The sequence below is a fragment of the Kwoniella shandongensis genome, chromosome 5, assembly GCF_008629635.2.
Source record: "Kwoniella shandongensis chromosome 5, complete sequence".
NCBI classification, from domain to species: domain Eukaryota; kingdom Fungi; phylum Basidiomycota; class Tremellomycetes; order Tremellales; family Cryptococcaceae; genus Kwoniella; species Kwoniella shandongensis.
Window position 1 is genome coordinate 845,028 of NC_089291.1, and position 23,886 is coordinate 868,913.

Genomic DNA, 23,886 nt, shown 5'->3' on the forward strand with positions numbered 1-23,886 from the left:
TTGGAACACCCGATAACGCCACTATGCCATTTCCATAGTCAATTCAGGCACTTTGCAACCAGATACCAGATATAGTACTCCTAGATCGCAAAGATATTGATACGGATTGATAAGATTTGAGACGCAGCAAAGGCGTAGAGGGACTTCGAAAGCTATGCAACATGTAGACTGCATGTTGAGACGCTGGTACATCAGCTACCTTGAGTCGGTTTCCGCTCGCTTGTTTCATTTTTGGATATCAAGCCGCAAGCGTGAGGAGAGACGTGTCATTCTCTTTCCCCAATTTCATACTCGGCGCCATAGTTTCGTATTTCTGACATAACACATCAATGCATATTCTACACAGCACGGACCCTTGCGCATCCGCTCTCACAGAGCCAAACTCTTCCTGGCCATGGCCAAAACCCCCTCAAACGTCTCATTCCCACCCGTGAAACCACTCGCATGACAGAATGTTCCTCCGGGAATACCTGACACCTCGCTGAGCTTGTCATCTCGCATACCACACCAAGGCTCAGGCAATGATTTTCGGTTGACGAATGAGTCGGACGATTGGGGGACACATTGGATTCGCCATTTGGAGCCGGGCGCGTCGGATTCGGGGTAAAGGACGTAGAGGATTTGAGAAGCGGGTGAGAGGGTAGGTTCGAGTGTGAACAGGTGGTCTTTCCATGGTGCGGACTGGCAAAGCGAGATCGGGTAAAAGCTTAGCGAGACCGGTCTATTAGGTAAGGGGAGTTGACTTACCTGCTCAAAGACAAGAATGGAACCGCTCGCATCGACGTCGAATCGTTTGTCCAAAGCCGCTTGGACAATGTCTCTTGCGGGTAACCAGGCGTGGGCAAAGTAGTCGAGCTGAGAGAGAAATTCTTCGCCCGTTATTCTGGACGCTTCTTGGAATTTCTCCTGCGAGGATGGTCAGCGCGATTCGTACGTTTTAGGGAGCAGACTCACATCGTAGATGGCATCGGAAGTCGGCTCGTTCCAGTTGGGATTGAGTCGCTTCACCCTTGAGCTGAGGTCGGAGCGTTGGGTGTATGCGAGGGGGGTGGCAGAAATGTTCACGCCGTTGTCGATACTAAAGGCAAATGAGCATTCACTTTCTGGAAGAGGTCGGCCTGCTCACCCATCAACAGACTCGATCAGTTCCTAGGCAACCATCAGCCTAAGTCTCTCCAGATGCACAAACCCAACGCACCGAATAAAGCTGGAACCACAGCGTCTCCACCTTCTCATCACTCTCTTCCACACCCAACCGTCTCGCGATGATTTGTTTCCCGAAATGCTTGTAAACCAAACCCGCAGAACTGAGCTTGATCTTGTCGAATCCACCAGACCCAAACACTTCGGAGAATCCACGTTGGTGGTGGTCGTATCGATGTTTCTCGGGTGAGTACACGCCGCCGACGTCAACGACGATGTCGAGGGGCTCGACTAGTGGCAGATTAGCAAGATGTGTCAGGTGAAGATTGAGCTCGGCTCACGCTTGGCGGGGTCACGGGTACGGACCACATCTATGCGAAGTCAGTTAGGCCTTGACGGAAGGGGAATATGACACACCGGCATCCTTGAACTCGTCAGTGAGCCGGAGCATGAACACGGCGAGGGCCTCTGCGATATGTCAGAATTACACCTTACTTGCGAGGTGTGTCACTCACCATCGCAATGGAAGGTCCCCGAGTGGGTTCCAATGATCTACAAGGTTGTGTGTTAGCATCGTTAGGCTATCTGGCCAGCTTCACTAACCTTGGTCGACTTCATCTTCTTCGCGATTGGACTGGTGGACATGAAGGCGCGGAGTGGAGCTGAGCGGGAGAGGGGTCTAGTGATCAAAAAGCGTAACAACATGCAGCTATGCTAGACGTAGGTTGAACCAATGATGGAGTGGACGATGCACATTCCCAACTTTTTATAACAGCACAAAGGGAGAACTGCCATAAAGGGTAATTCTTCACCTTCTCACGGTCGTCCACTTCTTCACGCGTGTTCTCCTATTTGGCCCGTCTGAACCGGTTAGCTCAATTATCATCCACCATCTAATCAATCATTCACACACCAAACATCCATCCATCATCTCAGACAAGGCCACCAAGCTGCCCTGAAATCTTCAGAGGCGCCGGAAACCATAGGTCATAGCTACGACTTGGCCTCGCCCCCTCCCCCCCCCTGCGCTCACCCCGCCACGATGGAAAGTCGCCGTCGACCATCCAACTCCTCCGCATCCATAGCTCGCTCGGTGAGAGAATCATCATTGCAAATGAAGACGACACTACGGAGTCCAAGTATGGGCAGTGCAACCCCGAAGCTAGAGGATGAGGATGATGGTGAGTTTTGGCACTAGTCGCATGCGAAGGGTTCTGCCCCGCTGACAATCCACAGGCACACCTCGTCGCACTCGACATCGCAACCCCCTCCCACCAACATCCGGTCCTCTCTTTCCCCCTCTCCCACCGAAACAACCCAAGAACTCGCCGAAGAACTCTCCCATCGCACGTTCTCCCGCTGGTCAAGTCCGTCAACCCACCACCGGACTCATCAACTCGCTAGCCGGTCCATCCGAGCCGTTCTCCCCTGCAGACGGGTCAATCCCCATCCCTGACGATGCGGTGTCGATTCGATCTGCTTCACCCGCTGATAAGCCGCATTTGCCCAGCGCCTCCAACACCAGTCTAACACCTCCACCTCCTACAAGTGAGGACGCCGCGATGGAAGTGGACGTAGACGAACCAAAAGGAGAGGACGACTGGGATACGTATAGACGGCATCGGGCTGTGAGAGGGTTTGGAGGTCCACCACCCAAGGTCGAGGTGAAGCTTGAGCCAGGAGCCGATACGGGCGCAATAGAAGAAGGAGATGAGGAGGAGACGCCCATCAAAACTCGCAATGGCAAAGCTGTCAATCGTACACTGTCCTTTACGGAAGTCGCAAACACGCCCAACTCTACCCCTGGTAGCGACAACGAGAGGGGGAGATCTGCCTCTCGCCAGGCAAGAAGAAGAAGAGGGGAAGAGCAGTTGTTGCTGGACGATCACCTCTTACCGGCAGAGATCAGACGGACGCAGGCGCCAAAGAGGGACAAGTCAGCTGGCGCTGTGAAGGATGTTGAGGAGGAGGAGCCGGTAGTGGAGGACGAAGTGGAAGATGCCGCGGACGAGGCGGATGACGCAGAGGAGGATGTCATAGATGTTGACGAAGATGAGGGGAAGGATATCACAAGATGCGTCTGTCACCAGGAAGGTAAGTCGAGGCGTGTGGGTTGCCTGCTGACGACGACCTAGACATCGACGTCATGATGATTCAATGCGACGAATGTAATGTTTGGCAACACGGCGAGTGCATGGGTATTTGGGGAGACGAGGAAGCGCCTGATGGTGAGTCGCATCTTACACGACATTGCTGACTGTTTAAGAATACTTTTGCGAGGAGTGCAAGCCGGAAAGACACCAGCCGTTGAAAAAGTGGATCCGAAGTAGAGGTCGCAACCCGTGAGTCCGCCTCCATAATTACGTACTCTAACCATCCTCAGCGCCCTATTCATCGCACCGTCACCGGAAAACCTGGAACACTACCACAACGACCGCGACAAATACCCTCCGTCCCAATCTAAACGATGGCTAGCGCCTGCCGCTCCACCTCCACCCAACAAACCTACATCTCGATCACATCACAAAAAGGAGCACAGTCCAGCTGTCGAGGCCGCCGCCCCGCACGATGGCAGGGGAAGCACCCGTGGGAGGCAAATACATTCCACCGCAGGTCGGCATGAGAAACCCCCGCCAGAACCCCCTCGAGATGTCAAACGACGTTCAGCTGCGCCGTCTCACCCCCGCGGCGTCACTTCCGTCTCACCCAATCGATCGTCCGGCTCACCTCAACCCGGGTCCGCATTGACAAAAAAGCGAAGCACGATGAATTCGAGAGATTCTGCGTACGAAGAGGCCGTCAAGGCGGCTTTAGAAGCGAGCCGAAGGGAGATGTTGGGTGAGGCACCACCGGAGCAAGAAGTGGAAGAGGTCCTACCCGAGGAGAGAGGCGAGAAGAGACGGCGAGGGGAAGATGAAGAGGATGAGGCGGAGAAGGAAAAGGCGAAAAAGGGCAAGCGGAAGCGAGAAGACGAGGAGAATGGTGAGTCGCCTAGTGTCGCCGTTGTGCTAATCTCTACAGCCTCCGCCGAACCCGGAGGGAAACCGAAACACCCCAATCAATACACCTACCGACCGAAACCGCCATCTGTTGTAAACCAACCGACCGTCACCGCCGTCCCTTCCCCCGCGCGAAGAGCAGGTCAGGGTGGAACCCCCGTCCCAACGACCTCTGCACCTGCTCACCACGAGCATGGCACACGGCGAGCGGGTGCTTTAGCCAATGCACCGGTGGTGTACCGCCCCCTGACACCGGAAACCGCAAATCATCTCGGTTGGCATTTACCCGATCATCTCTCTGCCTTTGCCGATCTCCTGCCCAGTCCCAATCCGGTAGCTTTAGAAGTGAGAGCACCGCGAATCCTATCATATCTCCCTCGAAATCATTTTCACAATCAACGATACGGTCCATTTTCAGAAGAACGAGATGAGAACGGCAGGTTGGTTTTGCCCGAGGAGCCACAGGGAAGAGAACCCGTTGGAGAGCCCACTACGCAGCTTGACCCGCCCGCACGAGTGCGATTTCCCGTGAAAAGAATCACCACTGCCGAGATGAAGAAGCGGGTTAGAAACGTATTGGAGTATGTCGGTCGAGTGCAACTCGAAGAAGGGAAACGACACGAGCGAGCAAAGCTTCTCGGCATTGACGTGAATCGGTTGCCGAAAATCGACAACGACGGGGATGTTTCGATGGAGTCACCGGCCGCATCCCAACTAATGGACGAGCTCACGCGAGATCTCATCGCCTTCCAAGAATCATTCGCCTCGAATGGGTTTGCCTCGCCAATGCCTCCTGCCATCGCCACTTTCACCAACGGCAATGGCCACACCGAGGGAATGTCTGCACCGCCCACCCCTGCGATGGTCGACACGTCAACGGTTCCCACGTCCGTGGATGGGAGCATCGATGTTCAGCCTCTCGCCGAAGCCCAACAGCCAGTCACAAAGGGAGTTACGATAGAAGACGCGGAGAAGGGCGAGGAGCTTGATGTGTACAGAGAAGGCATCGTGGATAAAGTCATTACCACGGGCGAAGCAGAGAGAGAAGTGGCGGGGATATTGGAAGTCGCCGCAGGTGCAGCGAGCGCGGTGTGATCGTTGTCTTCAGAGGTACTATTCATCGGGACATTTTTGTTTAGTGTATAATCATTCGTAGACAGAGACACCTATAAGAGGAAGATGTAATCTATTGTTGTGTTTGAGATTGTGGCGGTTCACTCTTAACCCTGAAGTGACATCACACACGGACCCAATTGCCACGATAACCGCGCCGACACCCGGACACCGTTCATCGCTTCGTCTCGTCTATGAATAGCTGTCACCTTTGTTAAAGTAGAGTACATAAGAGGCCGTACCGGACACCTGTCTACAAACCACTCCACCTGTTACCCATCGGCTCTTCCTCATCGTCTCGGTGAGAGATCCGACACGGCAAGATGGCTTCGTATCCCTATCTTGCACGCACAACGTGAGTGGGCGTCATCAATCACGAAAGATACACAGCTGATGCCATGTCCTCCTACCCTCATACTGCAACTTCCTGCTACATCCAATCCCACGCTGACAGCCTCAAATACAAGAGCCCCCACGCTACAGATCTTTCCTTTGCCAAAGATGAGACGTGAGTGCGATAGTCTTGCCTTACCCTTCGTCGTGGCCCCTCAGAAGATCGTGGTCCAGCTAACGACCTTTCGTAGTATTCGAGTGACAGGACCTTCCGAAGATGATGAAGATTGGTTGGTGGGTGAGCCTCTGGACGGTTCCAAATCAGGTGGATTTCCCAAGGTGCGTCAATACTCATGGTACTGCGAAGTTTGCACGCAAGGGCTGATCGTCGTCTTTGCAGGACTTTATCATTCCCGTCGAAGGAGAAGTCGAAGACACAGCTGCTGCTCCTGCTGCCGATACCAAATCACCTTCCCCAGTGCCCATTTCCGCTCCAGCACCACCCTCACCGACAATCGATCCTACATCACTACCCCCTTCCACCGCTCAGACTCCAGCTGTCCCAACAGCGCCTTCCCTCCCACCTGCCGCGAGTCCTCCACCTGCACCTGCACCCGCATCCGTACCCACATTGGCCGCTGCACCTGCACCCGCCCCCGCCCCGGCCCCCGCCCCGGCCCCCACGTCCACCGATGCCGACTCCACATCCCCCTCCAAACCTCAATCCATGAAGGACCGACTCGCATTCTTCGCTGCTGCGCAAACCAAAGTGGCCCCTCCACCGCCTATCAAGCCGAAACCTGCTACTGGAGGATTGACATGGAGTCAGAGACAAAAGTTGAGGCAAGAACAAGAGGCGAAAGAGCGTGAGGCGGGCGGTGGGGAAGTACCTGCACCTTCTGCTCCTGCCCCAGCTGCCACCCCCGCCGCTCCCCCTGCACCACCTACGGAAGAAAAGAAGGAGGAAGGCGCTGGGATGTCCGCTGCCGACGCGCTTAGCTCAATCACCAAAGGCGGTTCACTCAAAGAACGTATGGCGGCGTTGAGAGGATCAGGTGCGTTTAGTGCTCCGGCCGAAGAAGAGAAGAAGGCTCCTATTCCCGCTCCGACAGGTAAAGTATGGAAGAGACCTCCTGCTCCACCTCAACCTGAGCCAGAAGCTGAGGAGGAGACCGAAGGTGCCGCTTCCTCGATCAAGTCTCCTATTGATGAGGAGGGCGACGCTCTGGCCGAAGCAGGAGCGGAGACAAAGGAGGACGACGCAGACGAGCAAACCGAAGAGGAACAGGAAAAGGCTAAAAGAGCCGCGATCGCTGCAAGGATGGCAAAGCTGGGCGCAAGAGGTCCAATGGGAATGATGCCTCCTGCAAAGCCAGTCCGTAAACCCACTCGAGAGGCGGAAATCGTACCTCGGTCGGATGATCCACAGCCGATCCTTCCTCCTCCCGTGGAAGAGGCCTCTCCGGCCGACCCTCCACCGTCCGCAGAACCCCCAAAGTCAATCCCTATCCCCTCAATACCCCGTCGCACGGCTCCGCCACGACGAAGACCTGCCGCCGCCTCCGCTCCTCCCAGTGAACCAGAGAAACGTTTCGAGTCGACAGATGAACATGGCGATATCACACCCCCACCTCAAGTGATGGTCGCTGCGGAGACTGAACCTGTCCCCAAGACTGAGCAGAAGACAGAACAGGAGGAAGAGGCAGAGGCGATCGGAGCGGGATCTGATGGTCTGGAAGGTGCCGAACAGGCTGGTATCGCTCTGGCACCCGTCGAGCCTGCAGCTGCAGGTGAAGGGGTAGCGATCGAGGAAGAACAAAGAGAGGTAGTGGCCGAAGAACAACACGCGTCTGAACCTTTGGTCGGAGCGATCGGTGGCGCCGATACCAACTCTCGAGGAACCGGCACGATCACGACAGACGAAGGTGAAGGCGAGATCATCTCCACAGACGCGCCTCGTCAAGAAGTGGAGGAAGGTATTCCCGAAGGTGGAGCCGAAAAGGACGATATCATGGAACAAGCTCAGCAAGGTCAACTCAACATCACCACGGACGATGCCGCAGCGTCACCGAAGAGCCCTGCCGCGCCTAGTCCCGTCACAACAGTCCCTCTACACCCTCCTGCCGAAGACGGGTCGGATTTTGAGGAAGAGGAGGCACCTCCGCCTCCGCCTAGAACAAGGAGGTTGACCATTGAGACTTTGCCAAAGGACGAGTTGGAATTGAAGCATGAGCAAGAACATGTGCATCAGTCCGAGGAGGTTGATGACGAGGACATACCACCCCCACCTCCGAGACGAACTTCTGTGCCTCTGGGACCCAGACCCCTTCCCTCACCTAGCAAGTCTCCCCGTCAGAGTCTCGGCGAACGACCATTACCGCCCCCTCCGGTTGGTAACGCGTTGGTCCCGCCTAGAGATGAGGATGAAGAGGATCGAGAGGCGGAGGGGAGAGGGGATGAAGAGGCGGGTGAAGGAGATCTCGAGGAAGAGGCGGGTGAAGAAGACGCCCAAGAAGATGCCCCGGAGGAATCTGACGATGACGCGCCGCCTCCCCCTCCTGCCGCGAGACACCCTGCGCCTATTGAGACAAACGTGGTCACTCCTGCCCTCAAATCTCCCGGTAAGTCCTCGCACCGTTGTATTGATACCCACTGACCTGTCGTATAGTATCGCCCTCTCCAGTCTCGCCGACATCCCCCGTCCACTCTCGCGCTCTTCCTCCACCACCCCAGGAGCAGCCGGAGCCCGTTGAGGACGAAGACGCCTCCCGACGCTCGGGTATCGCCGCAAGAATGGCCAAATTAGGAGGCATCAAGTTTGGTATGCCCCCTCCCACCCGAAAGAAGCCTTCCGTGGACACGACTACCGATGAGGCGGCTGTGACGCCCACTTCTCCGACCGATCCCACATCACCTCGCGAACATGAGCCGACCAGTCCCATCGCTAAACGTGCTGAGCCTGAACTTCCAGCTGAGCCTGTCGTGGCAGCGACTGGCGACGAAACGCCTGAACAAGAAGCAGCAAGGAGGAGAGCGACGTTGGCTCGGTTGAGAGCGGGCGGAGCGTTAGGTTTTGGAATGTTTAATCACGGTCCGACTGACGAACAGCCTACTGCGGAGTCAGAGGCGGTACCCTCAGACGAAGGATTGGATGTCGAAGACGAAGAGGCCCCCCCTCCACCGCCTGGTCGACCACCCGCACCTTCCGATCGACCCATACCCCCCGCACCTACGGAAGAGGACGACGACGTGCCCCCACCACCCCCTGCTCGCCCCACAATCATCACTTCACCCACTCACGAACCCAGTGCCGCCTTCGCGTCACCTCGATCGCCTCAAACACCCAACACCACTTCTCCTATCCCGCCTGGTACCCCAGTACGGACTCCATCAGGAAGGAGACCCCCTGTCCCATCAGTCAGCTCACATCAGAAGCGGATGAGTACGGGTATCCTTCCGGTTCCCGAGGGTCGACCGATTGCGCATGAAGACTATCCGATCTCGGACGAGCCCGCTACGATGAGATCGCCCGTGGAAGAAGACGAGGATGACGTTCCTCCACCCCCGCCTCGACCTATTGCGCCGCCACTTGTTCTAGGTGCGCCAACCACTGTTCAACCTCCTCCTGCATCGCCTAGACGATCCACTTCGAGCATATCCCGACCTCAGAGGTACTCGCTGGATCAATCTCCTCCATCAGACGTCCCTGCTTCGCCTCAACAGCCACAGTACCAGGGTCCGCCTTCACCTTTACGTCAGACATCGAGTCTGCAAGGTCAGAGAAGACCAGGTTTCGATCAACTCAAAGGGGCTGCTGCTACCTCAGGCGTTCAGATCGCACGAGCTGCTCAGGGGATATTCAGTCAAGGTCGAAAGGCTTATTACGGGGTGAGTAGACGTCTTTAGTTCTCAATTGCTAACGTCTCGTGGCTCAATTGCTAACGCCTCGTGTCAGGATGGAAGCCCCGCTGGCTTTGTCTTCGTAGCATTGGACCAAGCGCAAGTTCCTCGTCCTGCGGGTGAGACCGAGTGGGGACAAGTTGTATTTGAACAAGACAGCGCTTCGATCCTGAAGCGATACGACGAGGTGAGTAGCTAGCAGTCTCCTACTTACCTGTGGCTGACTGTTCGCCCAGCCACGACCCGGTGACATCGCCGCATTCTACGACGCCAGACTGAAGGGTAAGAAGGGATTACACACGTACAACCAGCATGTCGGATCGGTCGAAGAGCCTCTGGTCGGTATTGTGATCGAGTTTGAAGAGAGGAAGCATAAATTGAGAGTTCTGCAAGTGGAACGAGGGGTGAGTGGGTTGTCTCTGAACAAGCGCGAATAGCTAATCCTCGTAATGTTAGGTACCGGAAGAAGTCAGTTATAGGTGCGAAGACCTCAAGAGCGGGAAGATCTTGGTGAGTGGGATCTTAAGACGGTTTGACCAAAGCTGATAGGGCGTTAGGTGTACCGTGCGGGCTTGTGAGGTGCATGGAGATAAGGATCGACGTCGTATGTGTACAGGCTTGGAATTAATGATGAATGAAAGGAATGTTACTTGTGCAATGGACGTCTCAGTGCAAGTTGTCATCCGAAGATACGCGGGGAAACGATCTTCCTAATTCCCGAGAACAATAGGTCTTTCATTGTTTTTTTTCGTTCCTAAGCTACTGCGCAGGACCAACGAACAAAACTACCCTGACGTGCTGATCTCGATATGCTTATGTGCAGTCTACCAGCTGGTGCTGGTTTGAATGGTGGTTTAAGCGGAAGTATCGTCCACTGTACATTGTACATCATATGGTGGCGTTCTCGATCGCGCTCTTACCAATTGAGTTGGGTTCGATGAAGAGCAATCAAGTCACTGACAACGGGCTTTGCTGTTGATCATCGTTGTACAGTTCTATGCGTGCAGCATAATAAATGATTTGACGCCGTACGGTGGAAGGAACGAAAAAACTCAAAGTGGAATGGGTTCAGGGTCTCAACAGTTCGCACCCCAAATAGGGAAAACAACAATAGAGAATGATATATAAGGGTTGTGTGCGGTGTGTTCAGGGTGGCTGAGGGGCTGAATATTTCTATACAGTGGTCAGTCTGTCGGATTCGGGTATTGTATCGCTGCGTTGCGTCGCTCGATCACGCTTTGTCAATCAGACAGAGAACATTGAACAACTAGACATCACAACATCGTCAGTCTCAATAGAGCTGATACTGTTACACTATACACACACTTCAACGACTGCTCGCTCGTGCTCGTGAACGAAAGGACTGATCTCGAGTGCATCTTACGCCAAAGTCAACCCTCCACATTGACAATCGGTCCGAGTCGTCGAACAACGATATCCGATCTCTTTGCACATACATTCCACATCAGAAGTCCACAAAGGAAGAGAAAGGAGAGAGACGATAGACAAAGGGAAGAAAACCAGCAATCTTAAAGCGGAAGAAGCGTAGTGAAGGTGGAGAGTGGCTTTGACACGAGTGGACAAAGCACAGACCTCCTCCTCTTACTCTTCTGTCAACGAGGTCTAAGAAGAGGACAAAGCTCAATCAGCGTGAGTGGGGATGCTAATTCCAGCGTTCTGGATTAGGAGCTGAAGCTGACCACTCGGCCGTATCGAATATAGATATACGACATCACCTCCATAATCACAACGAGTCTGAGTGGTCTGGAGCTGAATTGACGGTCGAGGCGACTTGGACTAAGCACCGGTAGGAACTCTGGCGACCTAGCGTTACCATACATTTACCTCGCTTCGCTTCTCTCGTTCCGATCTCCACCCTCATCAATTCTTCAAAGGAGCTCGCTCCGTTCCTTCCAATACACGACAAAGAACAGGAATAGAACTTGTTCGCCAGTTTCCAGTTTCCAGTGAATGTGAGTAAGCAGTAGTAGATGCAGAGCGTCTGAGCTAATCTCGGAAGCTCCTTCAATAACTTAGACACACACACGCACAAACACGCACGCGCACGCCATACTCCCTTCCCTCTTTACCGGATCAGTCCAACTGACCTGATCACGCCCCCGTGCGCGCACCTACCCACGCCACAGCTCGGCCGCCTTTGTTATACAATCCAACGTTGGGTCATATCAACCTCGACTTACAACGTATTCAGCAATAGACGACGTGCTGCTACTCTCACTTTGTCATCTTTCCGACCAAACTCAGTGAGTACTTTCGCCTTCCACGTTGTTGCACCTCGTAAACCTGTAACGACGCCGTTGGTCCTTTCGCTCAACTTGACTCTCCCGTTCAGACCTTCAACGTAACCTATCACTTGACACCCACGTTATATCGTAACATATCACACATCACCACCAACCGTCCGCTCGCATCCACACCACCCAAGCATGATGTCGCAAGCGGAAATACAAGAAAAGATCTCGGCGGCCAGAAGAGAAGCGGATGGGTTGAAGGATAAGATCAAACAGGCGAAGAGTGTGACAGGGGACACGAGTTGTGAGTGATTTGTACTCTGAGCGATCTTGCAGTGTCCCGCTCTTGCGTCACCTGTGTCTCGGTTTCCACTCCACCTCACGTGCAGTTCCCTGGTCTACCCATGCTAACTCACGATTCCACCCAGTACGAGCAATGGCCAACGACACCCCTCCTTTACCACGGATGACGCTCAAAGTCCGACGTACACTCAAAGGTCATCTTGCGAAGATCTACGCCCTTCACTGGTCAGCCGACAAACGACACTTGGTTTCCGCCTCTCAAGACGGAAAATTGATCGTATGGGACGCCTACACAACAAATAAAGTCCACGCGATACCACTGCGGTCTTCATGGGTCATGACGTGTGCATACGCACCCTCGGGAAACTTTGTCGCTTGTGGTGGTCTCGATAACATCTGTTCGGTCTACTCTCTACGAGGAGCAGCACCTGGTGGACCCGGCGGACAGGTCAAAGTGGCGAGAGAACTGAGCGCGCATACAGGTTACTTATCCTGTTGTCGATTTATCAACGATCGTCAGATCGTCACGTCTTCAGGAGATATGACTTGTATGCTGTGGGATGTGGAACAAGGTGTGAGAACGATGGAGTTTAACGATCACACAGGGGATGTCATGAGGTGAGTCCAGCTAATGATATACACGGCAACTCCAAACTAACCCATCGTTTATAGCATATCTCTCGCACCGAATGCCAACTTATTCGTGTCAGGAGCGTGTGATGCCACAGCAAAAGTATGGGATATTCGAACGGGAAAAGCGGTGCAGACGTTCACAGGCCACGGATCAGATATCAACGCGGTTCAGTGAGTGATTTTACACAACTCGCAGTTTTCCGTACTGACGCTGGCTTAGATTCTTCCCCAACGGCGACGCGTTCGCAACAGGCTCAGACGACAATCATTGCAAACTCTTCGACCTACGAGCGGATCGAGAACTCAACGATTACTACCACGAAAACATCCTCTGTGGTATCACATCCGTCGCATTCTCCATCTCAGGACGAGTCCTCTTCGCCGGTTATGACGATTACAATTGTAACGTTTGGGACACGCTCAAGGGCGAGAGGATCGGGGTGTTGGCAGGACACGAGAACAGGATCAGTTGTATGGGCGTGTCTGGCGACGGTGTGGCCTTGTGCACGGGTAGTTGGGACAGTCTGCTGAAGGTGGGTCCGCTGCTCACGTGGGTGTCGAGCCTTTGCTGATGAAATTGTTCTCGCAGGTCTGGTCGTAGGCAGTTGGTCGAAACAGAAATCGTCATTACCTGCTCTTCCTAGACTTTATCACCTGCCTGCTGTCCCGATCGCGTTGGGTCTCGCCTTAGAGGGTCTCGCCTTAACCACTACTTGTATACGTTCTCACACCCTCCCTCCCGTATCGGGATAGACCCACCTACACATGTTTTGTGCAGTAATACGTTCATGGTATAAGCATTCATACCCATATTCCTCACCTATACCCTATCTATCTATACGTTGACCGAGTGTGCTGTACGTCAAAACAAACGAGATGCAGAACTCTATACCTGTTATGGCTTCCTGCAGAAGTAGGCTACGCCACTGTGTCTATGACGTCGCTTGATCGTTATCTTACTTTGGTACTGTGAAATTGATCCCGTTATGGACCTCGGTCGTGCCTTAAAGAATTCTACCGTATGATGCGAAGGGGAAGGTTGTGATGTGGGTGGACGCACGTTTATGGTTGTATCGTTGAACTCACTTTTCATTAGCCAGCTTCTAAGCTTGATTGCAGTTATATCCACCACCTACAATAGATAGCTGCACGATAGCAACGCAAAGGGTATCGACCATATCGGAACATCGTACACACCCTGGCGTCATATCCTGTTGAAACGTTCTTGGAGTCTGGCCCTTTTTCGTCCATCCATCGACTGCCGGCATAATCTGGTCTTTGTCCTTTTGTCTTGTATCCTCCCAACCTTCTTTCTCTCACATTGATTCTACACAACCCCTTCATCCTTGCACAGATACGCACGAACCCCATCAGGTCTTGATACTGTTTCGAATACACAGCAGAATAGTCACTTCCGACTCAGCTATCTGATCTCGAACTCCCCACGTGCCTCCAGTCTCGATTGCTTGGCAGTACATATTTCTGCAACTCGACAACTTTCACTTCGTCTCAAAGGTCCATAACTTGCTTTTCTACCTTGTCAACTTGAGTGAATATACAGGATGAAGTTTGGTAGACGGATAAAGGTGAGTTTTGGCTCGACCGACTTGAAGCTTCAAGATAGCTAATCTACTCGCCTTCTCCCATCCTCTCCTTCGTACACTACCTTCACGCCCTTCCTTACTCCCCATCCTGCTCCTCTCTCCCCCTTGCTCACTCCTTCGTCTGCTCCTCTCTCACCCTTGCTCACTCTCCCCCCTTGCTCACTCGCTCGCTCGCGCTCTCTCGTTCGCAGGACTCACGATACGCCGAATGGGCGGACCAATATATCGCCTACGGAGATCTAAAAAAACAGATCAAATCAAACTTACCATGGAACGATACCGCCGAAGCGAATTTCATCCAATCACTCAAAAACGAATTGACGAAATGCGAGAAATTCCAAAGGGACAAATCGCAAGAACTCATGAGTCAGATCAATACTCTGGAGAAAGAAGTGAGGGGTTTGGTGGAGAAAGCGGGTCTTCAAGATGATGATGACGACGAGGAGGATGGAGAGGAAGAGAGGACACCTGGAGATGTGGAGAGACATGTTCAAGATAGGAGAGACGATGATGGTGGTTCAGACGACGATGATGACGACGACGACGATGCGTCGAGCGATATCAGTATCGATGCGATCGAAGAGAGGTTCAGAGAACTCGAGGAAGAGGTAGCGATTTTAGTCGCGGATGTGCACGATTTGGCACTCTTCACAAAACTCAATTTTACCGGTTTCATCAAGATCGTGAAGAAGCACGATGTGGGTGCAGTATCCACAACTAGTGATGAGCGGGATGACTGACGCTCCCCCTTGCACACAGAAACTCACGGGGTTCTCTCTCAAACCCATGTTCAATAAAGAAGTCCTCGAATCTCATCCCTTCTACAGGATGAACTACGACCCTCTCATCGTCAAATTGTCCAAGCTATTCGACCTCGTCAGGACCCGAGGACATCCCGTCGAAGGTGATTCGTCCGCGGGTGGTAGTCAGAACGCGTTTGTTAGAAGTACCACCAAGTATTGGGTGAGTCACTCCTGATCGGTTTAGGATTAAAGCTGATGCCTTTGTAGGTACACGACGACAATATCGTGCCGTTGAAGTTGGCCATCATGAAGCATCTCCCTGTATTGGGTGAGTCTTTCCTACCATAACCTGTGCTGACGTATATCCCAGTCTTCGACCCGAACAAGGAGTTTAGCAAGGCCGACTCCGCAATCACCTCGATCTATTTCGACAACGAAGACCTTGAGCTCTACCTCGGTCGACTCGAAAAGACGGAAGGCGCCGAGGCGATCCGAATGCGATGGTACGGCGATGTCAAGGGGATTACGGTGAGTCTCGTCTCTCGTGCAACGCTGACCCTTAGATCTTCGTGGAGCGAAAAACCCATCGTGAAGATTGGACCGGCGAGAAATCCGTCAAAGAACGATTCGTTATCAAAGAAGACAAGATGAACGATTTCCTTTCCGGAAGGTATACCATGGACGACGAGTTTGACGCGTTGCTAAAGAAGGGGAAGAAGTCGGAAAAGGACGTTGAAGGGATGAAGCAATTGGCCAACGAAATTCAGTATGCCATCGTGACCAGGAAGCTGAGACCTGGTGAGTGTTCCGTGTGCACCAAAGCTCCCGCTTACGCTTCTCCCCCAGTGATGCGAACATTCTACAACCGTACCGCGTTCCAACTCCCCGGCAACGCAACCGTGCGAATCTCGCTCGACACTGAACTCACCATGGTGCGAGAGGACAACTTTGACGGTCACGATAGGACGAACGGGAACTGGCGTCGAAACGATATCGGTATTGACCATCCTTTCCCACAACTCCCTCCTGGAGAGAAGGAACTCTTCCCATACGGAGTGCTCGAGGTGAAACTCGCCACCAAGGTCGGCGAAGAACCCCCTCAATGGATCCGTGATCTTATCAACAGTCATTTGGTCGAAGCTGTGCCGAAATTCTCCAAATTCATCCACGGTTGCGCTTCGCTTCTTCCCGAGCGAGTCGATCTCGTACCGTTCTGGCTCCCCCAGATGGATCAGGATATCCGTAAACCGGTCTCCGCCAAATCCAAGGTTCTGATCGAGCGACCACATTCCAACACCCACTCCTCTGCATCTGCCACGACCTCTGTCCTCCACTCTCCCGGACAATCGTCCCAACCCTCATACCACGAACCAGTCTCAGAGGGTGAAGAGGACGAAGAGTTCATGGTGCAGGTGGCGAAGAACGAAGACGAGCATTTGCGTCTGCCACCTGATGCCGCGGCGCAAGCTAGAGCCGCTCGAGATTTTAGAGAGAAGAAATTACGAGAAGAAGCGACGGCCCGAGCGGGACCTAGTCGAGCTGGACCTTCTGCTCCCAAGGCCCACGACGATGACGACGATGATGAGGAGGACGACAAGAATAGCGATGTCCATCGTCATTCGAATGGCCACAAAGCACCCTACGATCCTTCTCTTCGTATCGATCCGCTAGCTTCCAGCGATAGGTTCGACAAGAACCTGTCCCTCCTCGACGCGAAGAGCTTGAAGAAGCTGAACGACGCCGCGAACAAGAGCAAAAAGACGAGTGAAGTCGACGAGGAGGACGAGGACGAGGACGAAGGGGTAGACGAGATGGACGATGAAGAAGGGAACAGGGTCATCTACACGAACCAGTTTAAAGCTCCTGCAGGGAAGAGGATTGCCGTCCCGGTCAGAGTGGAGCCCAAAGTAGTCTTCGCTGCCGAACGAACGTTCTTAAAGGTGAGCGCGGTCGGCGTTGTTTTATGATTGTGTACTGACGGCCCGCAGTGGGCCCACTTCGCCGTCCTTCTCGGAGGTGTCTCGATTGCCCTTCTCAACTTCATCTCCCCCTCTGATTCGGTCGGCATGATCTCCGCCGGATGTTTCACCATCACCGCTCTCCTCGCTATCGCTTACTCCGGCGGGATGTACGCGTATCGAATTGTAAAGCTGAGAAAGAGGATGGCGGTGAATTACCATGACAAGTATGGTCCTACTTTCCTTTGTATAGCATTGATCTCGAGCGTGTTGGTCAACCTCATTTTGCGTCTGAGAGAGCTTTAGGCGAGGTGGTGGTGAGGGACCAGCGGCGCGAGGCGGGGCGTCTTCAAGGGGAAAGATCCTGTCAGCTTTATTATAGTTTCGTTTGCATTTGCTTTGCATCGGTTGATCGACATTAAGCATTTCAGAGTTCATACATGCATGCAACTTGATTCTGCAATCTCTATCAAGTGCGACCGATGGTCCTGAGGATCCTTTTGTTTTGTACATCCTTTTACACACTTAGAGCCTCTTCAAGATGGCATCAGTGACGTCGGTTGTGGAGCTCTTTCCACCGAGGTCGGGAGTGAGGTACTTGCCCTCGGCAAGGACGGCATCGACAGCTGCGTTGATCTTGGCAGCGGGTTCAATGTAGCCCAATGAAGAGAGGAGGAGCGCCGCGGATCTAACCACCAAAGGCAGATTTAGTAAACGGGTTTCTCCAAGAACGGGAGACGACCGCAAGAAATGAACGTTTGGCGTATGGTGGATTAACTGCGCGAGAGGGGGGGTCGCACAGAAGAGGCATGACTCACCGAATAGAAGCGATAGGGTTGGCAATGTTCTTGCCCTCGATATCAGGAGCGGAACCGTGAACGCTGCGAGGTCAGATTGCATCAGCAACAGCCTCACCAAAAGCAAGTGGTGGGATCTGCGACTCACGGCTCGCCCATGACAAAGTCGTCGCCTGCGTTGATGGAAGGGACGAGACCGAGCGAACCGACAAGCGCGGCAGCACCGTCACTGTGACAGAAGCGGGTCAGCTTGGGTATTAGGTCGAACGTGATTCAAGTGGTTACTCACGAGATGATATCACCGTAAAGGTTAGGGGCGACAGCGACGTCGAAGATCCTGCATAGCTGTGTGAGCGCATGGTCACAAATGCAAAACCACTGATGACCCACTCTGGCTCTCTGAACATTCTGTAAACCATCGAGTCGACCAACTGCTCTTCCATCTTGACCCCGTCGTACTTATCCGTACCTTCCTTGATACTCCTCACGCTCTCTCTGAACAGACCGTCTGTCACTGAGAGGACATTACTCTTATGCACAATGGTGACTTTCGGTTCGCCCTTCCACCAAGCATGTGGATCAGTCGCAGCTTGTCTCTCCTGACCTCTTCTCAGGGCAATTTCAAATGCCATCTTTCCGATCCTCTCGCTCGCTCTCGAGGTGATCTGTCTCGTCGCCAAGGCAATCTTACTTCCATCAGAGTTTGTCTCAATTGTCTCCTTTTTGATGTAGAGACATTCGGTGTTCTCTCGGACGATCACCATGTCCGCTTTGAAGAATGGTTGACCGGGGATAGGGACGGCTTTGACAGGTCGGACGTTGGCGTACAAGTCGAGATGTTTTCGAAGAGCAACGATGGGGGAAGAGTATCCGGCGACCTTGTGAGAAGGTGAAGAGACGGAACCGAACATGGCAGAGTCACATTCTTCCTTCAGCACTCTGAGACGGGAAAACACACATAGTTGTCAGCGAGGGTTCATCGACTCGGCCAAAGCTGAACAACGATGGGAGAAGAGCACGGGGAAGAAGACGAATAGTGTCGATCGTCCGGAACGATATGATATTTGATGACAGAGTCAAAGAGAGTCCACACCCACCGAATGGTCTCCTCGGGCAAAGCCTTGCCGTTCTTGTTAAACTCTTCCCAACCAGCGAGAAGGGGGATGAACTCTGGCTTGGGGATGGCCGAACCGAGCGCTTCGAGAACTCGTTGAGCAGCCTATGGACGGGACAGATGGCACGGGTCAGCAAATAATATCCAGGCAGGCAGGCAGGCAGGTAGGGACGTGACTAGTGTAGGCTAGACCATCACACTACACCGGTCGAGGACGACCCCACGTCGAGTCGAGTCGAGTTGATCTAAATCACTCACGGGCAAAACCTCCTTACCGATACCATCGGCAGGGATCATACCGATCTTGAGAGCAGTTCGTTTGATTGCAGCGGCCATTTTGGAGTGATTCTTACTAGCTTATGCAGTGGTGTGGGATTGTGCTAAACAAGTGAATAGATGATGATCACAGTGGTAGAGTAGTAAGTCTCGAGGTTGGACTTTTTTCGCGTTTTCGGGCTTGAACGGTGATTTTCGGCCGGTCACAAAGTGACACATTGTTGTCACCGTTGATGAACGCTGGACATTGAACATTGGACATTGTAATCATTCTTGACTATTTTCAATCAGCGTAACGCGACTACTACCTATCCACTCACGATGGCAGACGACGAACCACCTCAGTCAGCTGCCCCTCTCGATACATATCGCATATCGCAGTGCTGACTTGACTCGTTACTCGTTGTTAGGCTACTCGAACTTGACTCTGTACCCGAAGCAGGTCCTTCGACAAAGAATTATGATCGACCAAAAGTACCCATCACGCTACTTACGGGATACTTAGGTGCTGGAAAGTCGACATTGCTGCAGTATATCCTCACAGCGGAGCACGGGTACAAGATTGCGGTGTGCATGAACGGTGGGTGGTGACTTGACACCTAGTCTCTGATTCGTAAATCGCTTGCTGATCTGCAGTCGCAGATTTCGGCGACACAACAGATATCGAAGGCGTGTACCGGCATCCATGTGGCATCTCGTTCAGATCACGTAGCTGACGAGTCTCGCCATTCGTGACCTTACTCGTAGCCAAATCATTAACACTCTCCGACCCAACGACGCAAACCACCTCCTCTTCCTTCCTTTCACTACCGAACGGATGTCTTTGCTGTTCTGTCAAAGATCTGGGGATAGCAGCGATCGAGGAGATGGTGGCGAGCGCTCCAGGGGGTGTGGATTGGGTCGTGGTGGAGCTGACGGGAGTGGCTGATCCCGGTGAGTGGGTTGTGTGACTTCGAGTGGTCCCAATCACCATGTAGGGAATGGGGCGGATGGTAAACGGACTATTGAATGAGGGCGCGATCATGGGACAACTTGCTGACACCCCATTACTTGAATACTGTCGCAGGCCCGATTGTCCGAACATTCTGGGCAAATGAGGAGATGGGCGATCTCATGCTAGACGGTGTGATCTGCGTCGTGGACAGTCGGAACGTCCTAACGGTGAGTGGGAGCGGTACAATCATCCTGATTTATTTCGCAATCCAGATGAGAGGCATAGCTGACGAGCGACTGTCATGTTTAGCAACTCGCCGAAGAACGAGAAGCAGGTGAAATCAACGAATGTCAAAAGTGGGTTCCTTCCAGCCGTTTTGTGTCCTGGATATTAACTGACAAGTGCGCCCCGCACGTAGACAAGTCGCATGTGCCGATGTGATCTTGTTGAACAAGGTTGATCTGGTCAAACCTGAACAGCTGTCAAAGGTAGAGAGCACGATACGGTGCGTTCTTCAACTCATTGCTTTACCATCTAATCGTGACCTCTCCTCGCTGTTCGTCACATGTCTTGGATTGCGATACTAATACTCGGTTCTCCCCTTATCTTCTCGCAGAACACTCAATCCCACACTCCGGGTTCATCACACTACCCAGTCGCGTATGCCCCTAGGAGATCTGTTTAACATCCGGGCATTCTCCGATTCTGCAGGTACAGGCGTACGCGAATCGCAATCCCAAACACCACACAACAACCACGACCACCAATATGACCACGACCACGAGCATGAACACGACGACGGTCTTCCTCATCATTCTAAAATAACGACAACTCTTATTCCACTACCACCCCTTACTTCTTTTCAATTCGCAAAGACCAAAGAATTCCTCGAAACGTTATTATGGGACAGGAAATACCCATCTGCTGAAGGGTCAAAGACGAACTCTGCACCTGAGATATTGCGCACGAAAGGATATATAACATTACAAGACGGGACGAGTCATGTCTTACAAGGCGTAGTAGATCTGTTTGAGCTGAAAGAGGTACCTAAGAGCGAAAAAGAAAAAGTAGGAGATGGGAAATTGGTTTTTATAGGTCGAGGTGTCGGGGAGGAGCTGAAAGCTCGTTTCGTGGAATTTGTAGGATTATAATGGTTCGTCACGTTCGTGGTGCATGGAGACAGACAGGTAGACCGGATGGCATAGTACTATAGCATTAGTTTGATTAGCATGTATCGTATTTAGGTTGATTGGGCCGAGCTAAAGCGAGCGAGAATCATGGGAGGACCTGTACGGTGCCATGATCACCGAAGCCACCCTTACGATTCCACCTGCCAACCTTGATATATATTGTCAGGGCTTCTTATCACTCGGTGTCCCCTCTCCTCTTATTGTATGTCTAAGACATCGTCTTGCCGTTGCGAAATGATAACCCTGCAACGAGTACACCAAACACACATCTTCATCCACTACAACTATCGTTCATCCCTCCACTACACTATCTTCCAATCAACCAACAATCCAACACCAATTCCTATCCACTATTCTCAATCCGCCACACCACACCAGTTCTTCCACCATATACACCGAGTTGATACAGTCGACAAATAGGTTTAGACAGTGTGACAAGAAGATTTGAACAGTCGATTGAAAAGGAAGGAACGTTGTCGAATGGAAACGGTAAGTCTAGCGAGTTTGATTGGGTCATTGGAGCTTCAAAAGACGTGCATTTGCTTCGGTATCGTAGAAAGGAAAGGAAAGGGGTACGCTAGAAGTCGATTACTCGGCAACAGGGAGCTCCTCCTTGGTGCAGTCCCTACGACCCATTCCCACCCAAATGTCAGTTTTAGGTCTGCATAATGGAGGGGTGATTGACTGACCTGGCAATGTGACCAGCCTCCTGACACTTGTAGCACTTCTTGGCGGCAAGAGCGGCGGCCTCGTCTCGGGGAGCAAGACAGTCTCGAGCAAGATGGTTCTCACCGTTGCATCGGCTAAACCCACAATCGTCAGATTCTGTCCCTGAACGACCTTTATAGGGTGGACTCACAAGCACTTGACGGGGGTACCGTCGGCGTTGACGGGGGCACGGGGTCGAGCACCGAAGCCACCGACGAAACCACCTCGACCACCTCGGAATCCACCGAAGCCACCACCGGCCTGGCACTCTCGGGCAATGTGACCTGAGAGATAAAGAGTTAGATAACACTGAGGTAACGGTGAAACCCAACTCACCAGCTCGGCCACACTTGTAGCACTTCTGGCCAGGGGCGAAAGCGCCTCGCACGGAGGGGCAGTCGGACTTGACGTGGCCTGAAAGGATAAATGTCAGTAGTTGGCACAAAGGATTCTATAGGCGTTAGGATCAACTCACCAACACCACCACAGGCGTAGCACTGCTTGCCGTCGGTAGACCTAGGCTGGGGGCAGTTGGTGGACTCGTGACCGGGCTCTCTGCGTGGAAGTGATCAGCTCCTAGGTTTGCATATGTCCAGACAAGACATTTGAGTGATAGACCCACCTGCAGTTGTAGCAGAGACGGCCGGGAGCCTGGCAGTTCTCGGCGATGTGGCCGACTAGATTAGAATTATATCAGAGACGTGTCGTAGTTGCCAATGGGGTTGGGGTCACATACGGTTACCACACCTGAAGGAAACCGAGCATTAGCAGATGGTTCGAATTAGGTAAAGCACGCAGATAACTCACTTGAAACATCCTTGACGGGATCCTGGGACAGCAGCGGCGCCGCTGTGAAGGTCTATGTAAGCTACTTTCCTTTCCTCACTACTTCGTTGGCAACGTACAACATTATGACCTGGTCTGCAAGACAAAGAGATGCATTAGTGATCAAGTCAGATAGGCTTCGCAGACTCTCTTATCAACTCACACTTTTTTGAGTTACTTCCTCAAGATACAGACAGACAAACAGCTGCGCAACTTCTCTTTCTTCTTCTTCTTTGCTAATACCTCCGCACTTCCTCCTTCTCAGAGTTGAAAGTGAGTTGAAAAAATATAAAGGGTTTTGTGGAAGGAGAAAAAGGTGAAAGGGAAGAAGGAGATGCGAGTTTGAGAGATAACGAGTGTCCCGTGCTGCTGCTGCTGCTGCTTCGTGCGGCTTTCCTGCTGCACGCTACTGACATTTCCGGGTACAACGTACAGAAAAAGTGCCACATAAACGGCACTTTCTTTTTCGGTAGAAATAGGATGGGTGTGATAAGGCAGCTTCGATAGCTAGGTATGCCACATCATGATCACTGCGCAGATCAAAGGATCCCCTGTGCGACACGTGGCTTTGCGGTCTAAAGTGGTCTTTAAGCGTAAAAGGGGGGATGAAACGGAGGCAAAACCCGGTCATGCATCTCCGTCTCGTCACTGACGACGCGTTTCATATTGACTTTTGTGTAGCGAGTCCTGCTTTTTCCCTCGATTTCATTTAGGGTGCTGTCCGTCTTTAGTCATCTCTGCTCTTGTCATCAATGGGTCACTCAAGGTATGCAATTGGCAGACTGACGTGGTAGTCAACTAGATAACTAGAAATCCGGTCCGACAGTGGTCAGCAATGCTGCCGGTGGGAACGTGTACATATATATACCTTGGCAAGGCGACGACGACTCGAGTGAACCGTGCGGACAAGAATGTAGCGCCTTGATCAGACTCAGGATCTGATCTAGTGTGGATTGATTGATTGATTGATTGCTCTAAAGGCAAAGCGAAGTGAGGGGCGGCGGCGCTAAGACCCTAATTTGAAACAGTCCAAACAAAATACACCACAGCGCACACAGCAT

General features: G+C 52.6%; 8 protein-coding genes across 8 annotated transcripts; 5 read left to right on the plus strand and 3 right to left on the minus strand.

Annotated features, from left to right (window-relative positions):
- Window positions 1–369: 369 nt before the first annotated feature.
- CI109_103002 (uncharacterized protein) lies at window positions 370–1,848 on the minus strand (the record flags this gene model as incomplete). Its single annotated transcript, XM_032001386.2, has 9 exons — window positions 370–681; window positions 748–906; window positions 955–1,078; window positions 1,127–1,149; window positions 1,199–1,434; window positions 1,485–1,514; window positions 1,561–1,611; window positions 1,659–1,695; window positions 1,747–1,848. The coding sequence occupies 9 exons, from the start codon at window positions 1,846–1,848 to the stop codon at window positions 370–372; spliced, it is 1,074 nt and encodes a 357-aa protein (XP_031864276.2).
- Window positions 1,849–2,185: 337 nt separating this feature from the next.
- Window positions 2,186–5,237, plus strand: CI109_103003 (uncharacterized protein; the record flags this gene model as incomplete). The annotated part of the gene is made up of 4 exons (XM_065967224.1): window positions 2,186–2,324; window positions 2,380–3,237; window positions 3,410–3,485; window positions 3,527–5,237. 4 exons carry the CDS (start codon window positions 2,186–2,188, stop codon window positions 5,235–5,237), a joined length of 2,784 nt encoding a protein of 927 aa, XP_065823296.1.
- A 341-nt stretch (window positions 5,238–5,578) lies between these two features.
- Window positions 5,579–10,066, plus strand: CI109_103004 (uncharacterized protein; the record flags this gene model as incomplete). Its single annotated transcript, XM_065967225.1, has 9 exons — window positions 5,579–5,610; window positions 5,710–5,763; window positions 5,840–5,927; window positions 5,989–8,209; window positions 8,257–9,476; window positions 9,544–9,675; window positions 9,725–9,892; window positions 9,945–9,998; window positions 10,046–10,066. The coding sequence occupies 9 exons, from the start codon at window positions 5,579–5,581 to the stop codon at window positions 10,064–10,066; spliced, it is 3,990 nt and encodes a 1,329-aa protein (XP_065823297.1).
- A 1,872-nt stretch (window positions 10,067–11,938) lies between these two features.
- Window positions 11,939–13,277, plus strand: CI109_103005 (guanine nucleotide-binding protein subunit beta; the record flags this gene model as incomplete). Its single annotated transcript, XM_032001389.1, has 5 exons — window positions 11,939–12,044; window positions 12,169–12,661; window positions 12,716–12,847; window positions 12,897–13,209; window positions 13,266–13,277. The coding sequence occupies 5 exons, from the start codon at window positions 11,939–11,941 to the stop codon at window positions 13,275–13,277; spliced, it is 1,056 nt and encodes a 351-aa protein (XP_031864279.1).
- A 961-nt stretch (window positions 13,278–14,238) lies between these two features.
- CI109_103006 (uncharacterized protein) lies at window positions 14,239–17,287 on the plus strand (the record flags this gene model as incomplete). Its single annotated transcript, XM_065967226.1, has 8 exons — window positions 14,239–14,262; window positions 14,472–14,978; window positions 15,040–15,243; window positions 15,291–15,351; window positions 15,394–15,551; window positions 15,599–15,821; window positions 15,870–16,963; window positions 17,012–17,287. 8 exons carry the CDS (start codon window positions 14,239–14,241, stop codon window positions 17,285–17,287), a joined length of 2,547 nt encoding a protein of 848 aa, XP_065823298.1.
- A 219-nt stretch (window positions 17,288–17,506) lies between these two features.
- On the minus strand, window positions 17,507–19,228 carry CI109_103007 (uncharacterized protein; the record flags this gene model as incomplete). The annotated part of the gene is made up of 7 exons (XM_032001391.1): window positions 17,507–17,669; window positions 17,800–17,862; window positions 17,927–18,007; window positions 18,068–18,115; window positions 18,169–18,717; window positions 18,876–18,997; window positions 19,151–19,228. The coding sequence occupies 7 exons, from the start codon at window positions 19,226–19,228 to the stop codon at window positions 17,507–17,509; spliced, it is 1,104 nt and encodes a 367-aa protein (XP_031864281.1).
- A 261-nt stretch (window positions 19,229–19,489) lies between these two features.
- On the plus strand, window positions 19,490–21,253 carry CI109_103008 (uncharacterized protein; the record flags this gene model as incomplete). The annotated part of the gene is made up of 8 exons (XM_065967227.1): window positions 19,490–19,512; window positions 19,579–19,748; window positions 19,811–19,855; window positions 19,916–20,101; window positions 20,235–20,329; window positions 20,412–20,458; window positions 20,521–20,607; window positions 20,719–21,253. 8 exons carry the CDS (start codon window positions 19,490–19,492, stop codon window positions 21,251–21,253), a joined length of 1,188 nt encoding a protein of 395 aa, XP_065823299.1.
- A 627-nt stretch (window positions 21,254–21,880) lies between these two features.
- On the minus strand, window positions 21,881–22,910 carry CI109_103009 (uncharacterized protein; the record flags this gene model as incomplete). The annotated part of the gene is made up of 9 exons (XM_032001393.1): window positions 21,881–21,917; window positions 21,982–22,095; window positions 22,152–22,284; window positions 22,337–22,414; window positions 22,476–22,555; window positions 22,623–22,677; window positions 22,737–22,747; window positions 22,808–22,849; window positions 22,906–22,910. The coding sequence occupies 9 exons, from the start codon at window positions 22,908–22,910 to the stop codon at window positions 21,881–21,883; spliced, it is 555 nt and encodes a 184-aa protein (XP_031864283.1).
- Window positions 22,911–23,886: the final 976 nt, after the last annotated feature.